Below are 26,169 nucleotides of genomic sequence, written 5' to 3' on the forward strand. Positions count from 1 at the left end.
AATTCAAAGCTACTTAAAAAAAGAAGAATGTGAAGGTAAGGTTGAGACTTTGTACATTAATAAAAATTGTGATAATTGTTATTTCAAATTTTGTAAACTTGAATTAGAAGAAATTTGGAAAGTTATAAGAATGAGCTTATGTGTATGGCTAAATTGTTGTATTTCATGTTTATAACAACAGTGTTTATTGCAACAATGATTTTTGTTAAAGATAATAAATTTCAAGTATTTTTACATTTTTATATTTATTTTTTTTAACAGCATCTACATTTTAAGTATGTGTGACTACATATGATTGTTTCGTATTTAAATTGCGCGGATATATTTGGACCCAAATTTCATTGGCTCATCACATCGAGCCACGCCTCTTACCGCGCATCGAGCCGCCAACGATGCGCGTTGTTTCACCTTGTTTTTTACATCATGATCACACGCATATATATATCGCCGCCATTTTGGGTGTAAATGTCCAGACTCTCTACTTCTAGGGACTCTAACTTCAAGTAGCTCCGTAGCTGTTCGAAGCGCGCGCGCGTGCTCCCGGAGCTCCGGTTGCTCCGCCATCACCAATTCTTTCTATCATCATAATCACTGTCTACCCGTTACATCTCTCACCCCACCATCTATACCTTTCTGTTACCCGAAAAATTATTCTGGTTAATGGCCAAATCGTCCCTGCCCTACTAGTTACTGGGGACGGGTGCCAATTCAACGAAAGAAGAAGAAGAAGATTGATGCGACCATCGCTCCGAAACGTGCATTCGTCCGTCCATAAAATTTTTCGTAGAAAATTATCATTTGCGATATTTTCTATGTCAACCTGCACATACAGTGAAAATATATGTATAATAATACAATTGAATTTTTTATGTTTTTAAATTATAATTATTTTTTCAAGTTATACGAATTATCATTTTTCTATGTATTCTCTACGTAAATGCTTTTATCAGCCAGGCTTTACAAGACACGACTTGGACGATATAAAAATAATAAATTATTAAAGTATTAAACTTACTTGATCTGTGATCCAATCGCAAAATTGTTCTCGGCGAGGTAAATCTTGCGGCAATAATTGTTGCGTCGTATATCGTTTGAATAGATGCTGTAGGTTTTTCTTAATTATCCTGTGCACCCTGACATTATGTAAATTAAGTTCACGTCCAACACACCTAGTGCTCGTGTGTGGATTCGCTGACACGGCTTCTCGTACTTGTTGGATGACTTGTTCGTCGCGTTCTCGAACATTTCGAGGACGTGTTGATTCGTGCAGTTCCAGATTGGCAAAGTCTACGATATACACTCGCGAATACGCCGGGTGCCGCCTATCCGGATAATGAACTGCGTACAGAGCTGCAGCTCTTCTCGCATTCTTATGACATTCGCCATAAATTAGCAGCATATCCGCTAATTCTTGGTTTGTATATCGTAGAGCCATTGTTACTTGACTACTGAAAGCTATCGCTACACGACTTTTCTCCGACCGATAGCTAGCTACAGCTCGATCGTCTTTTATCAGATTCGCATTTATTTTAACGCGGGAGGAGGCTTGCGAATCTGATAAAAGACAATCGAGCTGTAGCTAGCTATCGGGACCGCTTGGGTTACAAAAAAAATTGGACTAATATTGGTTAAAGTGTCAACCTTCTAATATTGGACCAATGTTGAAAACCCAATGCACAACCAATATATAATATCGTATTTTTTTTTTTTTTTCAATATTGGTTAAATAAGGGTCGATATCATACTTTGCAATATTGGACCAATACTGAAAATCAATTCACACCCAATATAGAATATTGGATTTACATTATTTCCCAATATTGAACCAATATTTTGTGCTACTAAGGTTAATTGAATTTATTTTTAAAAATAAGGATTAGGCCTACGGGGAAAAACCTCAATTTTTTTTCTACAAAGTCCAAATATTGATTTCAGCAAAAATTAAATAAGCGTTCAACAGCAAAATTAAAGGATCACCTATATGCGTATGTACATATAAACAATTTAACAAGGTAAAAATTTCAAAAACTGCTTACTTGAATATGTAACGACCCGTCTTTTTCCGCGCACGGGGCGGTGCGAGCGCGACGGACTAGGACGCGGAGTGAGGTCGCCAAGAGAACTAGACTTTTTCCGATTTAGGTGGTATAACGACAGTGAGTTTATTTCGCGTAAGATATGTACAGATGACGAGTAACGGAGTGGCTTGGCCACGACGCGCGGATGGCGGTGACGCTCGGACGGACGCAACAGAGCTTACAGAATACGCGCGGACGGACAGACGAGAAACGGAACGCGCGGACGGACGAACGGTATATACAGAATGTGTTTGCCGCGGTATCGGATAGAGCTATTGACACGGCTCGGTTCGCGGAATTCCGGCCTCGAGTTTTCCGAGAACTCGGAATCGGTGTTGACGCGCGCAGACCGTGGCCTTGCCGAAGGCCGTGGCCACGGCCGTGAATGACGCGCGCGATGCGACTGTACGCGGATCGCGATTCCCGACGCGAAGCGGTTAATACCGCGATGTTCGGCGGTGGTGATCGACTCACGCCAAGAGCTCTTGGTAGAGGCGCGGAACTCCACACCCCAGGTCGTGAGTCGATACCCAAGCGGGGACGGCGGATCGGGAATTGCCGACCAGGATCCCCTGGTGGAGCCCAAGGTGGACTTGAGCCCGTTTTTATCGGCGGTGTCAGGAAGGCTCTTGCCAAGACTTCTTGGCGGAAGCTAAGGCGCTTAACTCCCTGGTGAGCGCTAGGAGGGCTTCTTCCACGGCAGACCGCTCGACTCTCGGAGCGGCGGCGCTTATACAGGGTGTCAGGTAACTACCGCCCGTGGTTTCGTGAATTGATAGATCAAGTAAAACTGAGCGGAAAAGTCCTGTGCCATTTTTTAATATTTGCCATAGTTAACGAAAAAAAAATTAATAAAGTCTGCGAATAAGCGCGTATCACCGCGCGCAAGGACCGCCTGCCGGTCGCCGAGACGTAGGCAGCCGCGACTGTAGACGCGGCGCTGTGCGGTGAGGAGGGAAAAACAGCTACTGTTAACTATGGCAAATATTAAAAAATGGTACAGGACTTTTCCGCTCAGTTTTACTTGATCTATCAATTCACGAAACCACGGGCGGTAGTTACCTGACACCCTGTATACCCGAATCTCGAGAGCAGGGACGGTGCGGGGGTACGGAACGGTACGGAATCGGTGGGGGGTCTCCCCGCCGCTCGAGATCGGTCCGGTGGTCGCCACTCCGGTCGAGCGCGTGCGCGCGGAGATCTGCCACGCAGCTCTCAGTTCTCACGTGCGGATGCGCGTCAACGCGCGCTACGTCGGTATTCGCGTGTCTTTTCGGCGCTATGCGCCAGGCACAGATATCTATACTAAACTAGATCGCTAACCTGTGGCATTAGCATATGACAGTACTGAGGCAGGAAGGATATCCGGTTTCAGCCATGTTACCTACAACAAAATGGCAGCTCTAATGCCGCTCTAATGCCGCTCTTGCTTGTTATTATGGCACGATATCGAAAAAACACACTCGATAATCGCAATTAATATGCTCAACGGTGCTCAGCGGTTAACCGGTTTAGTTGTCAAACCTGTCAAACACATACGCACTAACCTAATCTACGCGTAGACGCCATTTTCTTGTTGGGTAAGATGGCCGAATCCGGATATCCTGCCGGACACAGCTATTCAGCCGAAGGTAGCGATCTAGTTGTTAGATAGATATCTGTGGCGCCAGGTTTCTGCTGTCCGGCGGTTGTTCGGCCGGACAGCCCGGAACGATGGACGGTCCGAGGGGGGAGCGGAAAGGCGGTTTGTTACAAATATAATTAAATTTTTTAAAATCAATTTCTCACCAGTGTAAAATAAAAGGAATAAAAGTCCTTGTAATATATTTAACAGAGTTTTTAATCTCATTTATACTTTACATTTCATAGCGCTTTTCACTTTTGACGTACACGGTGCGACAATTAATTTTTAATACTGGATCAATAAAACACGATAGAAACAAAATACACAAAATGTTGTTTTATTCAAAATAAACTCCTTTTGCTTCAATACACTTGTTACAGCGATTCAAAAGGGATTCAGCTCATTTTGTGATATTGCCTATGTTATTCCAATGAAACATAATTAAAAATAATTGAAATTTAATATTTCAGATGCTATTTATCGCCATAAATTTTTTCTCATAATTTTTTATATTAATTATCATAAGATGTCTAAGATTTTTTGTTCTATAATTTGTGATAAAATGTTATAAAATCTAAAAAAATTAAAAGTATTTTTTTTAATTATGGAAAATCTCAGAATATTTTAAAATTCACATGTATGAAAAATTGTAAGAAGTATTTTTGAAAAATGTTCCAATTTGTGTACAAATTACAAGAAAAATTTTCATCACTCACTCGCTTATTTATAATTTAACATGCTATTTTTTTAATAGACAACATTATTATGATCACTTTGAAGGTGCCGTGATAAGAGTTATCACTGGCTGCTGCCAGTGATAGATCATGTACAAGGATGCGCGAAAGACGCATTTCTCTGTGGAGACCAGTTTCGAGCAGAGGGACACCGGTCATGTTAAAACCAAATACGATTTTATTCCCAACATAGGAACTCATTTTTTCAGGTCAGGATACTGCCAGATTTTTCAAACATTTAGATCGATGTTTTACTATAAACAAAATTATATCTAGATTATTTACATATTATTTATGTTTATATTAACAAATCTTTTTCATGTAGATAATACAAGCAATGTAAATTATAAATTTGATAACACAATACAGAAAAAAAATGTAACTAAGTTATAAAATCGTAAATATACCTGATTTTAGCATTAAAGTAATAATATATAACATATAATATTAAAAATAAAAAAATGTGAGATTTACTAATGACGTTAATAATTCCAGCAAGACTGGAAATGTTAAACAAAGCCGAATGATTTTGCAGAATATGACTAATTGAATCCTTTTAAATCTAATTAAAGAACAGGTGTCGTATTACTTGTTAAAACTGTAGAAACAAAAAACGTCAATAAATATCTGGTAAATCTTGGTCATTTTATATCAAGTATCATTTTAATATTGTTAAATTTTCTTAACTCCAATCATCACTATTTATATCTTGCACAATATCTGTGTCCTCTCTCGGCAAATCTTCATCCTCGATATTGTTAGTTTTCTTCTTTTCCTTGTTTTTCTTGCGCTTTTTCGTCTTATTTAATGACTTTTTCGTTTCTGTTTCAGATACCGTTCCTTTCAACCGAAATTCAAGTTCACTTTCTTCTTCGCTGTCCTCTGCACTGTGCTCATCTAGTTTCTGCTTCTTCGGCATCCTCGCTGGTACATTGAGTTCTTCCTCGTTCTTCGTAAGAAGTTTAAGCATCTGAGACTTATGAATCTTAATCCACGAGGCATAGAATTTGGCTATTTCTGTACCATCCGTTTTTATTCTATTTTCCCAATTTGTGATTTCTGTTGTATTCTTCAAATCTATCGTTATTTTAACACGTTCCGTTTCAATGTATTTTCTATTTTCCTCAATCATATTTAGAAGTTGTTTTATCTTCTTACAGTAAGTTGCCACGTGGCATTTCTTCAGAAACGCTTTTAACTACAAGACAAAACGCATCAATATTTACAGGATATTTAATAAAAATTATACTTTGCAACAATTTTCATCTTAATACTTCTTTCAAAATACCTGTATTATGCAAGGTATGTACACATCTGGAAAATATATCTTATGACTTTCGTTCGCTGCATTTTCCAAGATATATTGATAAACTGTTTCGATAATGCTATTCTTGAAACCATGTTCTGCTAATTGTGATTTTGACATTCTTAATATGCAAATAAGCGGTATAGGTTTCATTGTAACTGTTTTATGCTTTTTATTAAAATCATAAGAGTCCAATATCTAAAACAAAAAATTTGATTTAGAAAATTTACATATCCTAGATAATTATAAACATTATTTAAGAATCGAGAATAATTGATACCTCCAAAAGAAATGGCAAAATGGGTATAAACGTTCCTGTCTCCTTAGAAATGGTTATTAACATTTCTATACAGTGAAATCGTAATGGATAGTATTGTGCCGTTGGAATGACTTTTATTGTGCCAACAATAATCTGTAAATAATTTAATGTATATATAGTTGTTCTATTCAATTATAATAATACTTATATTATTTACTTAATAAATTAACTGATACCTGGACTAACGGATATAATAGCGACCGTAACATCGATTTCTCCTTTGATTTAGTTATCAAGTCTGTCCAGAAGCACAAAGAATTTATGTACTGCCAATTATATACAGCTTGAAAGTTTTCCTGAGAAAAGAAAAAAAAGATTAAAATCTTAAAACAGGTTACAACAATTGTCATTTAAAAAAATTACCTTTTTCTTCAATGTTATGGCGTTTCTTAAATTAATCGCTAATTGTCTAATATATAAAAATGCATGATTATATGAAATATTATGATCGAGCAAATAAATCTCAACCAAAGAATGTTTCATAAAATTTATTCCTGGTAACGTGTTAGGTGAAACGAATTTTGTATTCTGAACATATTTCACATACATGGTCTGAAAGATAGAAATTTTTAATAATACACTGATTATAGAATCAGCAAATATTTCTTTCAACATGTAAGTCTCACCTTTAACAGCTTCTCTAATACAGATTCTTGGCTAGTTGCAATATGTAATATATTTAAGAAGGCTGTAACTCGAACAGTCTCTTCTTCCATTGACCAAAACTTTATCAAACTCCTTAGCAATGGTTTCGTTAAAGACGAGAACGAGCGGGTATAAGGCAACATTTGGCGTAGATGCTTTAAAAGCACTGTAAGAATACTGGCCGATGCTACACTTTGTAATAACTATAAAAAGAAAAGATACATTTATTAGTTACACATTTACTTAAACAAGATAACATTTAATATAAATACTTACTTTGATTAAATCAGACAAGTATAATTTTAAGAGCCATCGTATTTTTCCAAATTTTCTAGATTTATGTGCTTCTTGTGATTCCGATTCCAGTTTCAAAAAATTTTTAAATGCATCAGGCAGATACATTATACATAGTTGCATTACACCATTAAAAGCTAAAATTTTTTATAAAGTATTAATATAATTGAAAAATAAGAAACTTAATAATGGAAGCTAAAGTTTACCTGCACTTCCTTCTACTTTATATTCTGTATTTGTATTGGGTAATTCTGCAACACTTTCTAAAGCTGCATGAAACGCTTCTACAGCACATTTAATAGTGATTATTGAACTGTAAGCATATATAATGTAGAGTTGCTATTTTGTCATTCATTCAACAAAAAATAGTCTATATAACTTACTTATCTGTTTGTATTTGTTGTTGCCAAGTTTTCAATAATTGCATAGTGATCTTCTTTTTTGAACCACCTTCAGTTTCTTCCGCCTGAAAATCACTATCGTCGCTAGCAACCTACAAAAAATAAACTACTTAAAAATACAAAAATTAAATAAATAAAAACAATTAAAATTGTTTATATATGAACTCATACCTCCAAATTTTCATTGGGAATATGTCTATTATCAGATTCATTATCATCCTCATCATCTTCATCGTCAGACACTCTAAAGTCCAGAAGATTTTTGTCATTTTCCTTCAGATATTTGTAAAATTCAGGATCAGTGTCTTTCAGTTTCATCAATGACTTTTTGTGCTCTTCAGGATCCAAATTATCTTCACTGCTGTCGCTATCCATATGTTCATTAGAGTCATCTGGGTAAAGATAATAAAAAATGATATGTAACTAAAAATAGAAAGACAATTGAATGTTTTAAATCACCTATATTGTTATCTTCATCATCATCATGTGTATCATTGTCTGTTTCAAAATTTTGTTCAAAGAACTCTTCTGTAGTCAACTTGCTCAACTCTTTTTTCTTTTTTTTAACAATCTCCAATTTTTTCTTCCTTAATAAATTAAGAGGCTTCTGGCCTTTCTTTTTCACCTTCATTTTGACGATAAGTTTTACGACTGACTTGAATAATCTGGAAATAGTTTTGTAGACTGCGAGTGTTGAAAATTTAAAGAATGAATGGAAAATACAATACAAACGTTCATAACCTCATCTTTAAATTACAATTAAAAATTTGTATATTATTTTATCAATAAACTTTGTTTCTCTTACCTATAATCTTTGCTTTATCAAATTATTAATACTTAAGTATTATATTTATAAGCACAAATCTTTGCAATTTCCACGTGCTTCCAGTAATTTGCAGTAATCCCAAATCTCTGATCGAAATTTTCGACATCACGCATGCGTATGGAGTAAAATATTGATAGGTTAGTCGCGTGAAATCCCCAAAATTTGTGCACTTGAAACGAGATAAATATATATTCAGGCGTTGGAAAGAGAGAAAACAAAGATGATGAGTGCAAAGAGTGCACGCAACGCAATAGATATACTAGTACGCTTTGCATCATGTGTATAAATGAAAGGACCTAGAAGCTTTCTACGCGTTTTTACGCAAAAACGACTTTAATGAACATTAAACTTCGAGGGCAATTCGGACCTTTGAATCGCGTCGGATAAAAAGACAGTGTATATAAAAGAATAATAATTGTTTACTTCGATAAGTATTTAAATATATTGTAAGTTCCATGGAAATAAACAAAAAATTTTTATACGTTTGGTTAACTTTGCAAATATACGTAAAAAAGGAAAGATAGTAAATATATAATAAAAATATGTATATGTATATAATCTGGAGGCATAATTATGTATTGCTCATTGTGTGATTAATGCTTTATATAATTACAACATCTCTTATTCACTGTTAAATCTAACAAGTAGAAGAACCATGTTTTGTTTTTAATATAATACATTTTTTGTTTACAGCGAGTAAACACAATGTTAAGTTATATATAAAATTTACAGATTTTGAAATGGCAGATACCAAGGATAATTCAGATACTGCTCAAACGACAAACGGTGTTACGGATACCACATCTCCAAAAGAAAACCAGTCTACAGATGAAAGAAAGATACCATGTATCATTGTGCTTGGAATGGCTGGTGCTGGAAAAACATCATTTGTTTCTAGACTTGTTTCTAAATTGTATGATATGGGAAAGCCATATGGCATTAATTTAGATCCTGCTTGTAAAGAAGTTCCCTTTCCTGCTAACATAGGTAAAAATAAACTCATTTAATAAAATAAATCCTAAGTTACTCATACAATTTAAACACAAATATACAAGTAATTATGATAAGCATTATTATTATTATTATTACTGTTTTAAGCAAAGTTATATCTCCTTTCAGATATAAGAGATACTGTAAATTATAAAGAAGTGATGAAACAATACAATTTAGGCCCAAACGGTGGTATAGTTACGAGTTTAAATCTTTTTACCACAAAGTTTCATCAGGTTATTGAACTTGTTAACAAAGCTAATAAAGAACACAATTATGTGATTTTTGACACACCAGGACAAATTGAGGTGTTTACGTGGTCAGCGAGTGGCTCGATTATAACAGAATCATTAGCATCTCAATTTCCAACAATTATTGTGTATGTGGTAGACACTGTGAGAAGTGTTAATCCTGTTACGTTCATGTCTAACATGTTATATGCTTGTTCTATACTTTATAAAACTAAATTACCTTTTATTGTAGTCATGAATAAGGTACCTAGATCTCTTATAATTTACATATAAATGTTCTAACAATTTTGATACAATTTAAATCATTTAAATGCATTAAATATATTTTAGATTGATATTGTTGAACATAGTTATGCAATTGACTGGATGCATGATTTTGAATCCTTCCAAGAAGCACTCGACCAAGAAAGCGGTTACATCAACAATCTTGCACGTAGCATGGCACTTGCATTAGATGAGTTTTACAATCATTTGAAATGCTGCGGCGTTTCTGCCGTAACAGGTGCCGGATTTGACGAATTTTTAGAACTAGTTGAAGCTGCTGTGAAGGAATATGAAATGTAAGAGAACTGCCATATTGAAAATATATAAATTGCTATATTAGTGATAACTACATAATTATACAAGATATTCAGCAACAGATGGGAGAAAATTTAAGGAATTATTCCAAACGATAGAATAATACTAAAATTAAAAATATCAAGTTGACTGCTTTCATACGAAGTAACACCTTGCATATTATTACATATTATTATCCATATTTTATCTTTATAGGACCTACAAAAAAGATTGGGAAAAAGTTAAGATGGAGAGAGAAGCTCAAAGAAAAAAGACAGAGAAAGAACAATTAGATAAAGCTAGTAAAAAAGCAATGGGAGAAGCTGTACCTTTTGTAACAACGGTTAACAGTGGTCGTGACATTTCAGAAATCTATTTGAAACATGCATGCAATGAATCAAGCGAAGATGAAGACGGAACAGAAAATAATTTTGAAAAAAATGAAGGCGAAGAAAAGAATGTTGAAGAGTCATTTAGAAATTTCTTAGAGAGACATAAAAAGGAACAAACTAAACGAAGGAATAATCAAGAATCCGAACCTAATACGAGTAAAAATTAATATAATTATACAATTTTTTATAAATCTCGCAAATTAACGAAAAATGTTTTGATCTCAATAAAATATTTTGATTTAAAAGAATGCTTACTTTATTTCCCATCATATGAACAATTTATTTAAACTTTAAGTGATAATTTTAGAGCTTTAATTTAAAAGTTAACATATGAGAAACATCGCATTTGCACATTAAATGTTATAATATTAAAAAATTTTCTTATAATATTAAGTTTTGTAATACTAAGTAATAAAATTCATTATTTAACATGTAAATACAATATATTCAATTTCAAGTTACTGAATAACACAATTTTTTAAGCAGTCAACATTTGAATTTTTTTTTGTATTTTAAAATGTTAACTTTAAGGTACGAAAATATTTTGCCTTTAGTCATTTTCATTTCAAAATTATAAATTTTTATATAAAAACGTGTATTTCTCTGATTTTGTCTATAATTAGTTAAAACATTTCAATACAATTTTTTACAATTAATAACTATACAAATACTTTCCAGAAATTAAAGTTACATGTTAAATATATTAAAGTCAATAAAAAATTTTGTTATGCTTGTATAAATAATGAAAATTATAATTCTAATGCAAATGGCTCAAGCCAAAAACTAATATATGGACAGAGGTTTAAATTTAATATAATTTATAATTTAACAAACATATCACAGTAACTTTACATTGTAATATAAATACTGCCCAAGAGAAAATAAAAATCAACAGATTCTACACTAATTTCAATTAATATTTTCAATGTTAAAGTGTACGATCATCCCTTGTAGCAATGCATCAAATTGATGATTTGTGTTCAGACGCTGCATTGGTCTTTCAAAGGAAGAAACATCAAATATTCTACACTCTGTTCTATAGCAGGTTTCCGATTTGGAACACTGCTGAATTCAATCTCGTACAAAACAGGAACTAAAACATACATAATTGTTAATAAGTACTTTAAACATTTAAAATTTAGCATTGTTATCAAAATCATTTTTAGCAACTCGTGTATCCGTAGAAGTAAAACTGAGAATTTTGTAAACAATTCAATATATTATGATAAATAATCAAGTATATTTCAGTATTTTAGTATTTATTATACCTGTGTCTCCCTGAGAGTTTCTTATTCGTTTTGGAGTATTTTCCTTTTTTATAATTGGTGTTTTTTCTTGATCGCGTTTTCGTCGATATTCTTGACTAATTTCCTCCAAAGCTTTAGTCAGAGCCAGCTATTGCATATTGCAATAATTATATTATCATGATATATGCATATAAATTAATTTTATTATCAAAAAGTCATAAAATATTTTGAAACACAAATCTATCCCAGTTAATATTAATATTAATTATTATATAATAAGCAAAAAATTAATAAATAATAATAATAATAAAGTTTTTTGGTCACTGATTTATAATGCAAATCAATTACAAAGTAAAAAATCGTATAAATCGTTCCTTTTGTCTTATACTATACAATGAGTAAAAAAAAAATTAACTCTCATTCAACAAATTTACCTGACACTGTTTCAAACGAGACATGTGATTCGTCTCCGATCGCGGACTCTCCTCTGCGTTTTTCGCAGTCTCGTGCTGCGAGCACCGAACTTTTCCGCTGGCCTTTCGGCACACCTTGGACAGCAGGTCCACCCGATCGACGCGGAAATTATCGTGCAGGAACTCGTGTACGTGCGGATTGCAGGAATTGCAGGCCGGGTCACGGCCGTGGCACGTGATCTTGCGAAAACCATAGAGGTTCAGCTGCCTGATGAAGCTCGTGATGTTGCTCGTCTTGAAGATGGGCCGGTGCGCGTCCAGATACTCCGTCTGGAACTTCTTATAGTCGACCAGTATGGTGTCACCGCTCACGCTCCACCGGATCGCCCCGGTCTTGCACTCGTTCACTATCTGCCAGAGCTTCTGCGGGAACCGCATCGACTGCAGCACGCAGTCCTCGTACATCATCGCGTACGTCGTCGTTGGGAACGGTTGATCGAACGGCGCGTTTCGAACGTTTCCCGTCCCGTCCGTGTCTTGTCTCGTTCTTCTTCCCCTTCGAAACAAATGACTCTCGAATCATGGCAATCAAGGCGGCACCCGGAAAACGGACGAATCGCATCGGTCCCAAGTACAACACAGGTATCACGACGTAAAAATTAATGTCAAAGTGACTGCAAAATGATTATTAAAGTTACTTTTCGATCAATCATGATTCACTTTGATGTCATTTTGAGATCGGAGACTTGAATGACAACAGGGATTTGTGATCTCTTTCCTCAGCGGTACGTATTATGAGACTCTTCGGAATAAATTCTGATCAGAATTAGTCAATTATTCTCTAAATTTCTATTGTGTTTTCTAAGAAGAACGGAATAATTCCAATCGGAATCTATTCTGAACATTAAACAATAGCCGAGATCTCGGTATCATGCTGTTCTTCTACAACTGTTTTCCACGTTTCTTCAAGCGTTTTATTCTATCCCCTCCGACTTACTGTAAAGATCAATTTATTCTATGTTCTGCAGAGTTGGCTTCTGTTAACATGACAGACTGTTACACTTTTATTAAACTATGAGAAAGAAGATATAAATTGCGTAATTTATCTTCACATTGCATATACAGGTCCGAATTCATTATAGTCGTTCCTCATGATTTCAAAATTAGTCGCTATTTTTGTCTTATGTACTACGTTTTGCCATAGACAGATTTGAGATCTGAGATCAGAGAAATGTCTTTGAATTCGGACCATAATGCAAATTTGAATAGTATATAGATAAAAATCCCTCTATTTACATGACGAGATCACGTTCGAAATTAAGATTTTGTCGAATTGATTGTAAGACGAATAAAATAATGTTAAGTGCGTTCAATGCATTTATCGTTTAATTTGACATTAGTGATATTATTTCTTATAAATAAGACATTATGCAAAACTACTTTATTTATTTATAATTTTATTTATTTATTTATAATTTTATTTATAACCATTTTATTATTAGAAATGATTGTAGATTTCAATTTAAAAAATACGAAAAATATTTAGTTTTACAAATTTGATATTTTATTTAAATATAAATTAACTTTAACAAATGATTAAAAAGTAAAACTTGCGATCGCACATATCGGTTTAAATAAGAGGAATATTTGTATATATACTTATATATATAATTGAAAATGTACTTAAATGCATTGTTTATATGTTGTTTTATTCGCTATCTTTCTTTGCTTCTGTTATAAATCTTTTTACGAATTATGAGTCGAACAAAGAAAAGAAAGAAAAGCATTAATTGTCGTGATAATAAGTTTTTTTTAATAAAAAATGTTACAATACTATTATTGTATTATTTATATTTAATTATTATACACTGAAAATAATATTTGCATTAATTATGAAAATACATTCTATTTACATTTCTTAATTTATATAAACACTTCATAGACTTCACAAGAGTGAAAACACATGGAGAGAATTTTCTCTTAGAATTTGCATTCTCTCAAAATCATGATAATCATGAGACAACATGCTCTTAGAATTATTTATCAAACATTAAAAGATAAAATAAAAAATAAATTATTTTTGCTAGCATTAATTAAGTGGAACGCACTTATAGTATTTCGAAAAATTTTATGTGATTTTCTCTGTCTATTAATATCTATTATAATAAACTGATTAAATTTTATTGAATTTGTAATATAATGTTATTCGATTGCCATGATTTTGAAGATAAATTCTAAAAAAAATTCTATATATACAGATAAAATCCTGAGTAAAAAATTTTATATATATTATTGTGCTCAATAAATGTAATATTTATAAATTGATTTCATTAATTTTATCTTAACGATTACCGATTATCTATCACCTATTTATTATTTCTAATAATAATACACTTTAAAAACATTAATCAAATAGCTCTAATATAAAAATTACTGAACATTAATACTATTTTATGGACGTACATTCGAAAACTTTAATATTTTAAGCTTTTATACATTTATCATTACATAACATATATAACATTTATTTATATTAACATTTTTTTACATTTAATGATTATTATTAAGGTTTATAATTATTTATTTGTATCATGAATTAGAGAAAGAGAGCTTTTATTTTATTCACAAGTAGTTGATTAACCGATAAAAATGCAAAATCAATTTTACACCTTAAGGAAACAAAACTAAGTCTTCCCTTCCGATTTTAATCATTTTTGAATATAGACAAAAAATAAGAAACACGCAATTTTTTCTAAGTTTTGAGTCGCATGTTAAAGAGATGAATCATTCCTTTAAAAAAATCGATTTTTTTTCTTTGGAAGTGAATATTATCGAAGAGATAAAAAAAACAAGAGATAAAAAAATTGTTCTAAATGAAAGTTGAATGGTTTTAAAAGTATTTTATAACAGTAATAAATATTTTTTATTTTTTTATACTGTAATGCAGGATCGTAAATGTTAAATAAATATTGACCTAAATTTTTTATTGGAAAAATTTGATTTGTGCATGGTGTCTCAAATAAAATTGCTATGAAAAATGTTTTAACTGATTTGCTATTAATCTTAATAAAAATGTTGGAAAAATCAAATAAAAAAATTGACTAAAAAATTTAATAGACAATTTTAATTATATTTAATTACAAAAATATACAATATAAAATTTGTGAAGCTGCAAAAATCGATTCCAAACTTGTCAAAGCATCTGCCATAAAAATTTTGTCCATTATTTATATCTATATATTATTTATATATATGTAGATGCTTAGCAAATTGTGCTATTTAATTATGTTATTATTCTATCAGACAGTCAGATGATAAAATGATGAGGATTATACGCTTTTTATTTTTAACTTGTTGTTTTCAATGGTATAGTAGCTGTGCACTTCACAATCAGTATATTCTTATATTAATCTTAATTCTCCTTACACTACACAAGTTTGATTCACATTTTTTCTATTCATCTTTCATGCACATCGGGCGCATACCACTTTACTCGTTCAAAGCAACTTTTCGAGAATTGAAGTTCAGAGATTCTGTCACTGTCACGAAATGTATCAGTCAGATAGAGCTGGTAGGGCCTGCAGATACTCGCGAGGGATCGCAGGAGCCGGAAGCAAGTAGCCGTCCGGATCCAAAACGTCCGGGGTACGTAGCAGTACCGGGCCTTGCGGCGGTCTCGGCAGTGTTCCTTGTCGGGTTATTTCATTTTGCGCCTTTTCCAGCCTCTCCAAAATGTCGGGAAACTTGATTCGTTCCCGCGGCTCGGTCTTCCAGCAATCGTACATTATTTGACAGACGATGGGCGGACATTCGTCCGGCGGGATGAGCATCGTTCCTTGAAGTATGAGTTTCACGACCTGAAACAATAGTCGAGAAAACACATTCGAATCTTTGGTAGAGCCGATGAGACAAAATTTTTATCATATTCTTGCGCGTCTGACCTCTTCGTTACTAAATCCGTAGTATGGTTGCTTTCCAAATGAGTAGACTTCCCAGAGAACAACTCCGAAGCTCCACACATCGGTCTCTAAAGTGAAACGTCCATACACTACACTTTCCGGTGACATCCACCGTACTGGCAACAGACGTGATCCTCCAATCTGAAGATGTTAATTATAATTATATACGCTTAAAGAATTATACAATAATTTTCCACTAATAACATTTACCTACGTAAAAAAAAAGAGAAGAGGTAGCATGCTCCGTAGAGTATCCCTCCTCAAAGTTATTTAAACAGAAAATCTTTAAATGTTACAAATTTATTATTAAAAAAAAAAAATTTACCTTGTAATAGTCGCAGGTGTAAATATCTCGCGACATGCCGAAATCAGCTATTTTCACTGATAAACCTGAGCCTACCAGACAGTTTCGACACGCGAGGTCACGATGCACAAATCTTTGCGCCGACAGATACGTCATGCCGGCTGCAATTTGAATCGAGATCCAGTGTAATGAGTCCTATAAACAATGACACGCCAGTCTCCAGTTATTTCTTCTGATAAAAAATTTCGCTAGAATTGCGTTGCACATATGATAATAAAGACGCGACGGCGAGTTTTTTAATAGAAGAAACCGTTAATGTCACTCTACTCGCATGTACAATGAATCATAATGTAAGATACGAGAATTGCTATGACGACTCGCAATTGAACGCGAAACTTCCGCATAATCATCATCACTGAACCGTTATTACAAAATTTTAAAAACTTCTAAACAAATATGTGAAATATTCAGAGAAAAATTTTTACCAGAGTAATCTTTGTATACCTCTTACAAAAACAATAATATGAACAAGATTCTAGCCAATTTGAAGCTCTGTTAGAGAGCTTGAAGCCATATAATCAAAGAACAACTCTATACCTTTGTTAAAGGCTGTAGTCCAGGTTTTGACGATCTGAATTGAGGGGAGTTCGCTCGTAATACCTCAGCGAGGTCACCGTACGGCATGTACTCGAAAACCATCCATGGGTTGTTGCTCGCGTCTCGAAGTACCATGCCCTTCAAGGACAAAATGTTAGAATGGCCGAACGTGGACATGATATCCACTTCGCGCATAAAGTCCTGCTCGGTTTCGGGCGTGGCGGTGTCCTTTAGGACTTTTATAGCGACAATTTCCTTCGTGTCGCCATTGTGCCACTCACCTATAAAATTTTTATTACGAGAGATCGATCGTTATGACTCTGTGAAGCTAAAGTGACGTTGTGAAAAACGAGTAAATTAAAAAATATTTAAACAAATTTTTATTTTATAATATTTTATAATTTCTTATCTTGTTGAATTAATTCTTCTGAAGTAGAAGAATCTTTCTTAATTCTTTTTATTTTTACCTATACAAAGTGATGTTACCTTTATAAACCTTTCCGAAGCAACCTTCGCCGATGTCATGAAAAAATACAAGGTGTTCACGTTGTATTATCGGAACCTCCGGAGAAGTACAGGTGAAATATTGAGGATTAGACGTGTACTTATGCGCTAATAATAATCCTTTCTTCAGATTTATCGGCGTTCCCTGATAAAATAGTGTATGATCAGTGAGATAATTACTAAGAATAATTAAAAGTATGTAATTAAAAATATCCCTGGGTTGCACAATCTGTTAACGAATGAAATGCAAAATTTAAAATAATAAAAATGAGTTAAAGATAAATTTATCGTTAAAGTATAATCTATAAATTATTTAGAAAATCTATTAATTATTTAAAAAAAAACAAAATTTTCTAGAAGAAAATATGCAAGTACAAATACGAGAATATATCACTGCTTATGCATCTCAGGATTGTTTCGATGAAAGATACGGCAACTTACATCTAGAGGACTTCTTTGCGACTTGATGCTGTAACTCCGTCTTTTTACGCAATATATGACGCTCAGTAAGAATACAATTACCGCGACGAAAGCTACAGTTACTCCTACGATTTCAGGTACCTTGTATTTCAAAAATCCTTCCACCTGCATTAATTTTTTAATAATTTGTTACACTTGTTAACAATAGTGCTTATTATCTAAATATCAAATTTTATACAAAACAATAAATTCTGTCAAACAGTAAAAATACCTGCTCAGCTTCCGGAAGCGCGCTCGTATTATTTGTGATGTTGTTGGCGCTTGGAGGAATGATGTTAGGTATAGGACGAGGAGTTAGAGGAACTAAAAAAAAAAAAAAAAATTATTCTTTATATTACATCACTCATTAATCGCAATATCAATTTTACTTTTGTCACAATAATTTTTACAATTGATTAGAACTTTATTGAATTAATTATCTTCAAGTCATTCTCTTTCAATCGCCAAAAATAAACACACTGTGTCAAATTATTTTTATTTAAAATTACTCTTTTATAGTAACGTTTTTTTGTGAAAAGATAGACGAGGAGTGGCTTTACCGATTAGACGATTCGGGCATCTTAAATCTGACGTTGGCGGAGACGAATCGTGAGGACACACGCATTTCGACGTGTTGTCCGGGAAGCTGCGGCAGGCCGCTTCCTTTCCGCAAATCTGCGGGTGGTTCTTGCATGCTTTGATTTCGGTTCTCCCGTTTGGGGGCAATTGCACTATATCTAGCTGATGTTGATTGGATGCACTTACTGATAAATCTGGAATAAGATCATTTATATTTTCTACAGCTTACTCATGTAACCTTCGGTAGTGGCGGATCTACATTTTCATAAGTCCGAATAATATTTCTTTTCTAAAGGAACCTTAGTTTATTAATTAATTAATTAATTTATCTATTTATTTGCAAGAATGGGAAATATTGAGTTACAATAAGTAACCGTCGTTTTTTATAATACTTTTTTATAATTTGGTAAGGGCAAACTTAAAATACGCAGGGTCACTTTTGACAACTAACTCGTTACTATTATGCGTTACTCATTGCAAAATAATAATAACTTGTAACTTTACTTGTTACGTAACAAGTCAACCAACGAATTAGTTTTTTTCAATAAGTAATGATAATTACCACAAGTTACTTATCCAACTGTAACGTTATTACTAAATTATTACTGTAAACAAAAAAAAAGATAAAAATAATGGGCTCGTTACATGTAATGCGTTGCTTCTTGTTTCTATTTATTTGTAACAAAGTTTAATGGGCTTTATCACTTTTGTTTCATTTGTATAAAATTAATTTAATTGCATTGAGAAGATAATTCCATATTATACGTTGCGAAGCAAAGAAACGTATAATTAGTCAATTGTTAAAATACAAACGATAAAAGATGACAAATAAGAGTCTAGTTAAAGCTAACTTGTTTTAATTATTACCAAAATACAGCATTTTTCTACAGTCTGTTTATATAAAAAAAAAATAGCCGTAACGTTTTGGAAAAATCGAACGCTGGCCAAAAATTGAATGTGCGTAGTTTGCCAGCTTTGAATGATTTCAAAATAGCATTGAGATAAAGTGTGATGCCAAAGGATAGAGAATTAAAATTGACAATGTTCTTACTACGTGCCACGGGAATAGCGACGGGAAGAAACGTTACCGTCGCCGCGCCGCTGGTCTTTGCCGGGAAGCAAAGGGAGATCGCCGGCGCAGATTCGCGGGATCGTCGCAAACGGCCTGTAAAGGGCGGCCAGGGAAGAAAAAGGGCCGCATATTTGGATTGGGCACAGAAAGATAGAGACAGTGAAGGCATTCATTTGGTACTCTTGGAGCTTGTAACGGGTCAAAGCGTTATCTCTGCGGTCAGCGCTCCCCGACAACGAGTCTCGCTATGTGTACCTATTATCGCCCCGTATTCCGTGCCCGCGTCTCCATTACGAGATTTCCCGCATTTACGAGATCGACCGTTTCTCGGCGAGATCGATCGCCAAGAAACTGCGGAGCCGTTACTCGGCGACGTAACTCGCCATGTAGTGAATAGCGTGAGATATAACGAGTTAACGCGGAACGATTCGTCGGCAGTCTTGTGACAGAGATACGAGGAGGAAGGGAGAGACGATCTCTCCTTCGTCGCGAAAGCGACGCGACCGCGTTTGACGAACGACCATCTCGTTTGACCATCTCGAGAGAAGGGCCCCCGTTGCAGCTCTCTTAGGATTCCGCGGTCGCATTTGCAATTTATCGAGGATTAATGCTCGCTTCGATACCATCCAGCCACAATCAATTATGCCGCTGCGGACATCGTGATTTTCGCATTTACGCTACATTATTCATGACCTCTGCTCTTTGCCATATACGCGACATAGAAATCACTATTGGCTACGCCAGCTGACCCTCGATAGCACGAGTAACGCGTAGTAAAGCTCGCGGAGAATAATTTTAGTTTACGCCTCGTACTCCAGTGATTATGATATAATGCAAAATCATCCGCATAGTTCGTTAGTTTTTAAGAACCCGAACTCGATTAATTTGTTTACCAACTACTAATCTAAATGATACTTCCTCCATGAGTATACGAGATTTAGTTATTCTTGAAGGAAACTTCTTAAAAAACTGCTATTAATTATGTGCGATAAATACTTTGACAAACGAGCTTTGAAATAAAATTTCTAAGAAAAAGGGATTTATATAAATTTAACTCTGCAAATAAAAATAAATTCAAATAAATTGAGAATTGCAATTTATTTTAATTTATCTGAGTTCGCTCTTTAGAGTTTCTTAGTATTTTTGGATTTTAATGGACTCAAATGAATTGAAATGCGAAATAAACTATTCATCATGTTAAATTCATATTACTTTTGGATACAAATAAATTCGAAAAATCTGAAGCGCAAATTTGAAAATGTCAAAATAAATTTATTTCTATCCATTTCAATTCATTTTTATTTTGCTAGAAGCTATTTACATACTCCAAAAATTTAATATGCAAAAACAAGTATTTTATTTTATAATTTATAGAGCCGAATAGACTTGAAAGTTTGCTTAAGTAATAAATGTTTTAAAATTGGAAAGAAACTCTTTAAAATTCAACTGAACATCATTCTGTATACATATATTTAATTCGAATTGTCGACTATGTTAGGAAATAATTAGTAGCAAAGCTGACGGGTGTTTTTGTCTCAATAAAAGCAACAACAGATGGTAATGATATTCGATCCTAATTAAACCTATATATTGTCTTTTAACTGTTATGGTTAACGATAAATTTGGAAATTTCAATGCACCCACGTGTGGTGAGACGCGTTTATTTGCAAATCCAAGCTTTAGCTGCACAGACAATAGACGCATTATATGTGCGAACGCCTCATCCTGTCTAAACGTACGATTCATGAAGGGACCGAAAGAGATCGGTGAATATCGTAAGGTTCTCGTAAAACAATATATAGATACACATAAATATATATATGCAGAATAAAATCTGTGAAATTGGTACATAAAATGATAGATTCCTTATTTAAATCTGAGTTATCTATAAAATATCAAGAAAGATCGAAAATTTTAAATTTTCTACATTTACTTGTAATCTTTGCAAAATATCTTGATAAAATAATATTAATTAATGAAATCAGACATCTATATGTGCAGTTTGTACATTTTACGTGAACTTCGTAAAACAAATTGATCGACATCTACATAAATAACATGTAACGTAGAATTTTATTGTTAAATCGATTTAAAGTTTTAATACATATTATGTTTGTATTAAATAGAAGTATTTATATAGATTTTAATATAAAATTCGTTTATATAAAATTTACCTTAAAAAATATTGCCAAGTATCTCGGTGGTCAAATACCAGAGAGAACGCACAAATCAAATTGTCGATTGCAGACATCGATGGCATCTAATAGTCGTCTATTAGATGTCTATTATTTGTTATTATTTCTCTCTGAGACAAGCCAATGTCCATTATTTTCATTAACGTTTAATGAAATTAATTTTTATTTCAATTTACTCTGTGTTCTTTTCTAGTTCTAAAAATTAGAATAAAAAGGAGTAAGTTGAAATAAGATACACGGAATGTAGGGACAACTTTATAAAAAAAATAAAGAATGTTTATGTTTCATAATTTTTCTCACAATATTACATAATGTAATTTTAAAAATTTATCGATTTTAGTGCTACATTATCTTTAACATATGACAAATGTAGTTATTATCTTGAACCAAACTTATCGAGAGGTCAAAAGTGCCCGATATTAAAGATAACGGGAGAGGGCAAAAACAGAACTGATTTCTGATTCTCAGAAGAACGTTGGACACTTGTCGAAGGAAATATAGATAAATTTAATCAAATAAATAGATAAATATAATCTAAATATAAAATAGACATATAAACTAAGTATAAAATATAAATAAATAGATCAGATAAATAAAGTAAATCTAATCGTGTTCTCTCAGAACTAGATTCTTCATACGTTTCTTTTTTTTAATATTAAATTTATATTTACATAATAATGAATTTATATTTACATAAAGCAGAATATGTATATACTTAAACAGCACGCATTTTGAACAGTGTTTTTAGCGGGCGATATGCTAAACACATAATTACATTTAAATTAGCACAAGATTGTTAATAAGCAATGTAAGACAATATATCGCAAACAAATTTTTAATTGCACCGTTAATTGTTCATTGTACAGTTTTCGGATATTGATATTTAAGCCTGTAATAACCAAACAAGTTAAAAATAACTTTTAATGACGTCTCAATAAAATAATAATATTAAAACGTTATTTGTCATATTGTTTACTGGATAAGTTACAAATATGTATAAAACACACTTTATTATTTAATTTTGTAACTTCTTTAAATTCTCATAGAAAATCGAATAGAAATAAAATTTTCTAAGTCGCTGCACACAGATATGATCACCGATTCATCGTTGAATCACTTTATTTTTTCCTGGAATATCGCTATACGGTCACTTTATTACTTATCTAATATAAACATTATCTAAACATAAACGTTATCTAAAACATTTAAACATTAAAAATGTATTATACAAGCAAAAATTTGTGATAAAATAAAAGTGCAATATAAATGTAGAAAAATATTTCAACAAAAATTCAAATAAAGTAGCATTATTTTGCGAAACGTTAATCTTTATTTGTTTAACGATTTCTTATAATCAACGAATACAATTTGTAAAGTAATTATGCATATCATTTTCACTGATTATGGTAGATTCTTGTATGGTACTTTACGTAATATGCCTAATTGAATTTGATATGTATTAGATGACTCTTATTCGTTCCACGAATCTATTAACCTAATGAGACGCGGAACAAGCTACCGTGTGTATTCAGATTTCTCAAAAGAAGCTTTCAGAATTTCTCCAACGCAAGCAAACGCGTATGTCAAAACAAACTTTCAAGCTTTTAATTGTTCATAAAAGAAAATTAACAATAGAAATTGTTTATAAAAGATATTTTTTTAAAAACCTATATAATTTTTTCCACATTAGATACAACTATGCCACTATAATTTCTTTCTTTAATGTGGATTACACTTTTAATGTCTCTTTCTCTCTCTCTCTTTCTAATATTATCGAGAAAAAACCGATATTAAAACAGAAAAACATATCCAAATTTAACACTAACTAATAATGAATAATCTTGATATATGCACGTACAAATAAGGAAAAGAAATAATACGATCCAATTAAGAAAATTAACAATGTCCTTCAGAAAATTATTCAAAATATATAAAACTGACATTGTTTTCTGTCCTTGGCCATATATAACTTCTTACAGATCTTATATTTATTTTTATTTTCATCAATTTAGAATTTAAGTTATGACCAAGGACATAAAAGATTATCTATAAAGTAAATGTAGGTAAAATTTAAATCTGGTCGACTGTGTAGATATGCAAATAAGCCAACAAATAAAATATATTATGTAACATAATTCTCGTTTGAAGGCGAAAATACGTTAGGTCCCTGATAGTCCGATGTTATCATCAGAAATGAGAATGATAAAAACAATGTTATCACAGAAAATTATATAGTTTAAATTTTACACATTTTAACTGCATAATTTTCTGGAGGACTTTTTACTTTATAATTGTAATTGACATTTCTGACTTTGTTTTTTGATCTTGATCATGGACCCAATAATTTTTATATTTATTTTTATATCAATTTCTTTTATCAGTCTTTATAATATCATCATATTATGTTGTTATTTGATTTATTTTATATTTTAATCAATTTTATGATTCTGTCTCGACTTTTCATTCTAAAGATGATTATTTCATGGTGAGGAAGACTTAGTAAAGCGTATATATCTATTAATTTATCATTTTTTATTTATTTGCTTAAGAATATTTTTAGTTTATTTAATTTTCTTAATTGTATTATATTAATAAAATTTTTTCCTTATTTGTTAACGCAAGAAAAACGATGTTATTTTTGAGATTCGAAGCGCATCTTACCTGTTCGAATTTCGGGAGAGGAAAGACCTCTTTTTCTCGGCATCCTTTGTCCGTGTATCGTGCGTCAATGCAAATAAACAGCGAATAAACGAAACCACCCTCTTCGGTTAGAGAAAATAATTCTTCGCACTCGTTTACCGCACTTTGCACTCTCTCCTTTGCTACGAAGCGGCAATTATCATCGACGCGCTAATTGCATCGCTATTACTTTGGCGAGAAAGATATTACCGCTCTTATAAACGCCACATTGAATCTTGATGAATCGAAATCTTATAAAAAACCCCAAAAAATTGCCGTGAATAATTGTCGCGACGCTGATAAACCATAGCATCACTCTCTCTCTTTCTTTCTCTTTTTTTCTTCGTTTTGCATTATACGCACCATCACGTAATACATAAACAAAATAGAACACCGAACGAATTCCGCATTTTCATTCTCTTCCTTTATCCTCGATTTAGATTCGCGCACCGTTTTTAGAATCCTCGAATTTCCAGAATCGTCGGTTTTCTCCACGATCCTGACCGAGATCGGTCCCGAAGTGACGGCAGGTCATATTGTTGGAGAACGGAAGTCCTCTGAGCAACGCGCTCCCCGTAAATACGACGACAGCGTGGGTGGGTGCCAAAGACTTAAGTCGGAAGCCGAAATCTCGGCGTGTAACACCCGGTCTGACTCAACGGGGGAACGACGTAGGTGGAGACCGGGAGAGACGGAACGAGATGTATTCCCTCTTCGATGAACGCTTAACCAAAACTGAAGAGACTCCCTCGCTTTGCTACGCGCGCGCGGACCACCACTACAGTCGCACGGAGCGCACGTGTGAGTGCGTGCGTGCGTGCCAGCGTTGCGCACGTACACTCGCGCGATAGAGATTTACGCGAGATTTCAACTCGAAGCTCATCATCGTCTTGTCGGTGCGACCTACGCTATCGGAAAGCGACGCGACGGTGGTTCGCCGTAAGCCTCCGAATTTCTTAAGAAAAAAGGGTGCGTCTTCACCCGTCACGTCTGGCACCTGATACGTTCCGGACCATCCACCTACGCGTTCGCGTGAATATCACTGCGGACGTAACGAACGGCGACAGAAATTTACGTCGTGAAGATACACAGGTTGTTTCGGTAGCCGGTTGAAAAGTCAACGTGCAATCTTATTATCGGACAATAATCGAAGAAATGGTAATTCGAGGCAATCTAATGCATCAAACTGTTGACTATTGGTTGCTGCAACATAGCGATTTTCCTTGAAAGATACTGAATTATTTTATGGAGATGGTAATTAAATCGTCTGGGTAGATGAATACATGCGCGTTGACGCACGCGTCGTATCAATGCGCATTGCCTGTAACAGCTCATGCTATCGCGACTGCTTATCGTTTATTTATTCGCAATTGATGGAAACATACAGATATTCCGTGTAATTTTTTTTTTCTAGGTTCGAAATATAGCGCACTCGTGACAAATGAATGAAGCGAGTTTGAATCGTGTTTTATAATCAGAACTATCCTAATCGAAATATCGATTACGTTCTGATGAGGAACATTCCAATTTGCTTACGTCAGCAAGTTGAATTATTAAATAATGATTTAAAAATTTTATATCTACTTTAATTAAAATCTAGAGAAAGGCAACAAACGGATATAGCAGAGTTTTAGTGCTCAATAATATTTCTTATGTGATTATATATATATATTTTTTATAGTTCTTTAAATTACATACCGTTATTTTGTCTTGGACAAGAAATAAACATTTGCGCACCTATAC

General features: G+C 33.3%; 5 protein-coding genes across 7 annotated transcripts; 1 reads left to right on the forward strand and 4 right to left on the reverse strand.

The window, feature by feature from the left end:
* Positions 1 to 489: 489 nt before the first annotated feature.
* LOC105206480 lies at positions 490 to 1,699 on the reverse strand. Its single transcript, XM_011175974.3, has 2 exons — positions 1,016 to 1,699; positions 490 to 820 (listed from the first exon to the last, which is right to left on the reverse strand). The coding sequence occupies exons 1-2, from the start codon at positions 1,433 to 1,435 to the stop codon at positions 596 to 598; spliced, it is 645 nt and encodes a 214-aa protein (XP_011174276.1). The 5' UTR covers positions 1,436 to 1,699; the 3' UTR covers positions 490 to 595.
* A 2,747-nt stretch (positions 1,700 to 4,446) lies between these two features.
* LOC105208065 (nucleolar complex protein 2 homolog) lies at positions 4,447 to 8,364 on the reverse strand. Of its 2 annotated transcripts, XM_011177818.3 has the most exons (13): positions 8,207 to 8,364; positions 7,861 to 8,066; positions 7,573 to 7,793; positions 7,384 to 7,493; positions 7,207 to 7,313; positions 6,983 to 7,137; positions 6,688 to 6,909; positions 6,425 to 6,613; positions 6,238 to 6,357; positions 6,023 to 6,154; positions 5,725 to 5,940; positions 5,026 to 5,634; positions 4,447 to 4,690 (listed from the first exon to the last, which is right to left on the reverse strand). In XM_011177818.3, exons 2-12 carry the CDS (start codon positions 8,030 to 8,032, stop codon positions 5,119 to 5,121), a joined length of 2,160 nt encoding a protein of 719 aa, XP_011176120.1. In that variant the 5' UTR covers positions 8,033 to 8,066; positions 8,207 to 8,364; the 3' UTR covers positions 4,447 to 4,690; positions 5,026 to 5,118. The 2 variants fall into 2 exon arrangements, with proteins under 2 accessions (XP_011176120.1, XP_011176121.1); XM_011177819.3 differs by lacking the exons at positions 4,447 to 4,690; positions 6,425 to 6,613 and having other exon boundaries at positions 5,063 to 5,634.
* On the forward strand, positions 5,275 to 10,629 carry LOC105208067 (GPN-loop GTPase 1). 2 transcript variants are annotated; one of them, XM_026134148.2, is made up of 5 exons: positions 5,275 to 5,363; positions 8,960 to 9,214; positions 9,347 to 9,711; positions 9,799 to 10,028; positions 10,243 to 10,585. In XM_026134148.2, the coding sequence occupies exons 2-5, from the start codon at positions 8,968 to 8,970 to the stop codon at positions 10,583 to 10,585; spliced, it is 1,185 nt and encodes a 394-aa protein (XP_025989933.1). In that variant the 5' UTR covers positions 5,275 to 5,363; positions 8,960 to 8,967. The 2 variants fall into 2 exon arrangements, with proteins under 2 accessions (XP_025989933.1, XP_011176122.1); XM_011177820.3 differs by lacking the exon at positions 5,275 to 5,363 and adding an exon at positions 8,396 to 8,673 and having other exon boundaries at positions 10,243 to 10,629.
* A 114-nt stretch (positions 10,630 to 10,743) lies between these two features.
* Positions 10,744 to 13,330, reverse strand: LOC105208069 (heat shock factor protein). The gene is made up of 3 exons (XM_011177823.3): positions 12,100 to 13,330; positions 11,687 to 11,813; positions 10,744 to 11,511 (listed from the first exon to the last, which is right to left on the reverse strand). The coding sequence occupies exons 1-3, from the start codon at positions 12,544 to 12,546 to the stop codon at positions 11,399 to 11,401; spliced, it is 687 nt and encodes a 228-aa protein (XP_011176125.1). The 5' UTR covers positions 12,547 to 13,330; the 3' UTR covers positions 10,744 to 11,398.
* Positions 13,331 to 14,674: 1,344 nt separating this feature from the next.
* Positions 14,675 to 25,203, reverse strand: LOC105208070 (high affinity nerve growth factor receptor). The gene is made up of 9 exons (XM_011177824.3): positions 24,409 to 25,203; positions 18,462 to 18,674; positions 18,134 to 18,225; positions 17,884 to 18,027; positions 17,425 to 17,587; positions 16,939 to 17,219; positions 16,363 to 16,536; positions 16,020 to 16,178; positions 14,675 to 15,935 (listed from the first exon to the last, which is right to left on the reverse strand). Exons 1-9 carry the CDS (start codon positions 24,449 to 24,451, stop codon positions 15,633 to 15,635), a joined length of 1,572 nt encoding a protein of 523 aa, XP_011176126.1. The 5' UTR covers positions 24,452 to 25,203; the 3' UTR covers positions 14,675 to 15,632.
* Positions 25,204 to 26,169: the final 966 nt, after the last annotated feature.

The sequence above is a fragment of the Solenopsis invicta genome, chromosome 1 (assembly GCF_016802725.1).
Source record: "Solenopsis invicta isolate M01_SB chromosome 1, UNIL_Sinv_3.0, whole genome shotgun sequence".
Taxonomy (NCBI): domain Eukaryota; kingdom Metazoa; phylum Arthropoda; class Insecta; order Hymenoptera; family Formicidae; genus Solenopsis; species Solenopsis invicta.

Excerpts from the sequence above, each read along its gene's own strand:
- LOC105206480 (XM_011175974.3), bottom strand. The coding sequence starts at position 1,435 with ATGGCTCTACGATATACAAACCAAGAATTAGCGGATATGCTGCTAATT. Across the intron at positions 821-1,015 it reads GCGATTGGATCACAGATCAA|GTTGACATAGAAAATATCGC; the intron begins GTAAGTTTAATA and ends CTGTATGTGCAG.
- LOC105208069 (XM_011177823.3), bottom strand. The coding sequence starts at position 12,546 with ATGATGTACGAGGACTGCGTGCTGCAGTCGATGCGGTTCCCGCAGAAG. Across the intron at positions 11,814-12,099 it reads CTCGTTTGAAACAGTGTCAG|CTGGCTCTGACTAAAGCTTT; the intron begins GTAAATTTGTTG and ends AATATGCAATAG. Across the intron at positions 11,512-11,686 it reads AAACTCTCAGGGAGACACAG|TTCCTGTTTTGTACGAGATT; the intron begins GTATAATAAATA and ends TGTATGTTTTAG.
- LOC105208070 (XM_011177824.3), bottom strand. The coding sequence starts at position 24,451 with ATGCCGAGAAAAAGAGGTCTTTCCTCTCCCGAAATTCGAACAG. Across the intron at positions 18,675-24,408 it reads CTCTCCCGAAATTCGAACAG|ATTTATCAGTAAGTGCATCC; the intron begins GTAAGATGCGCT and ends ATCTTATTCCAG. Across the intron at positions 18,028-18,133 it reads CGCTTCCGGAAGCTGAGCAG|GTGGAAGGATTTTTGAAATA; the intron begins GTATTTTTACTG and ends AAATTAATGCAG.
- LOC105208065 (XM_011177818.3), bottom strand. The coding sequence starts at position 8,032 with ATGAAGGTGAAAAAGAAAGGCCAGAAGCCTCTTAATTTATTAAGGAAG. Across the intron at positions 7,314-7,383 it reads CAACAAATACAAACAGATAA|TTCAATAATCACTATTAAAT; the intron begins GTAAGTTATATA and ends ATATGCTTACAG. Across the intron at positions 5,941-6,022 it reads TTTTGCCATTTCTTTTGGAG|ATATTGGACTCTTATGATTT; the intron begins GTATCAATTATT and ends TTTTTGTTTTAG.
- LOC105208067 (XM_026134148.2), top strand. The coding sequence starts at position 8,968 with ATGGCAGATACCAAGGATAATTCAGATACTGCTCAAACGACAAACGGT. Across the intron at positions 9,215-9,346 it reads TCCCTTTCCTGCTAACATAG|ATATAAGAGATACTGTAAAT; the intron begins GTAAAAATAAAC and ends ATCTCCTTTCAG. Across the intron at positions 9,712-9,798 it reads TTATTGTAGTCATGAATAAG|ATTGATATTGTTGAACATAG; the intron begins GTACCTAGATCT and ends AATATATTTTAG.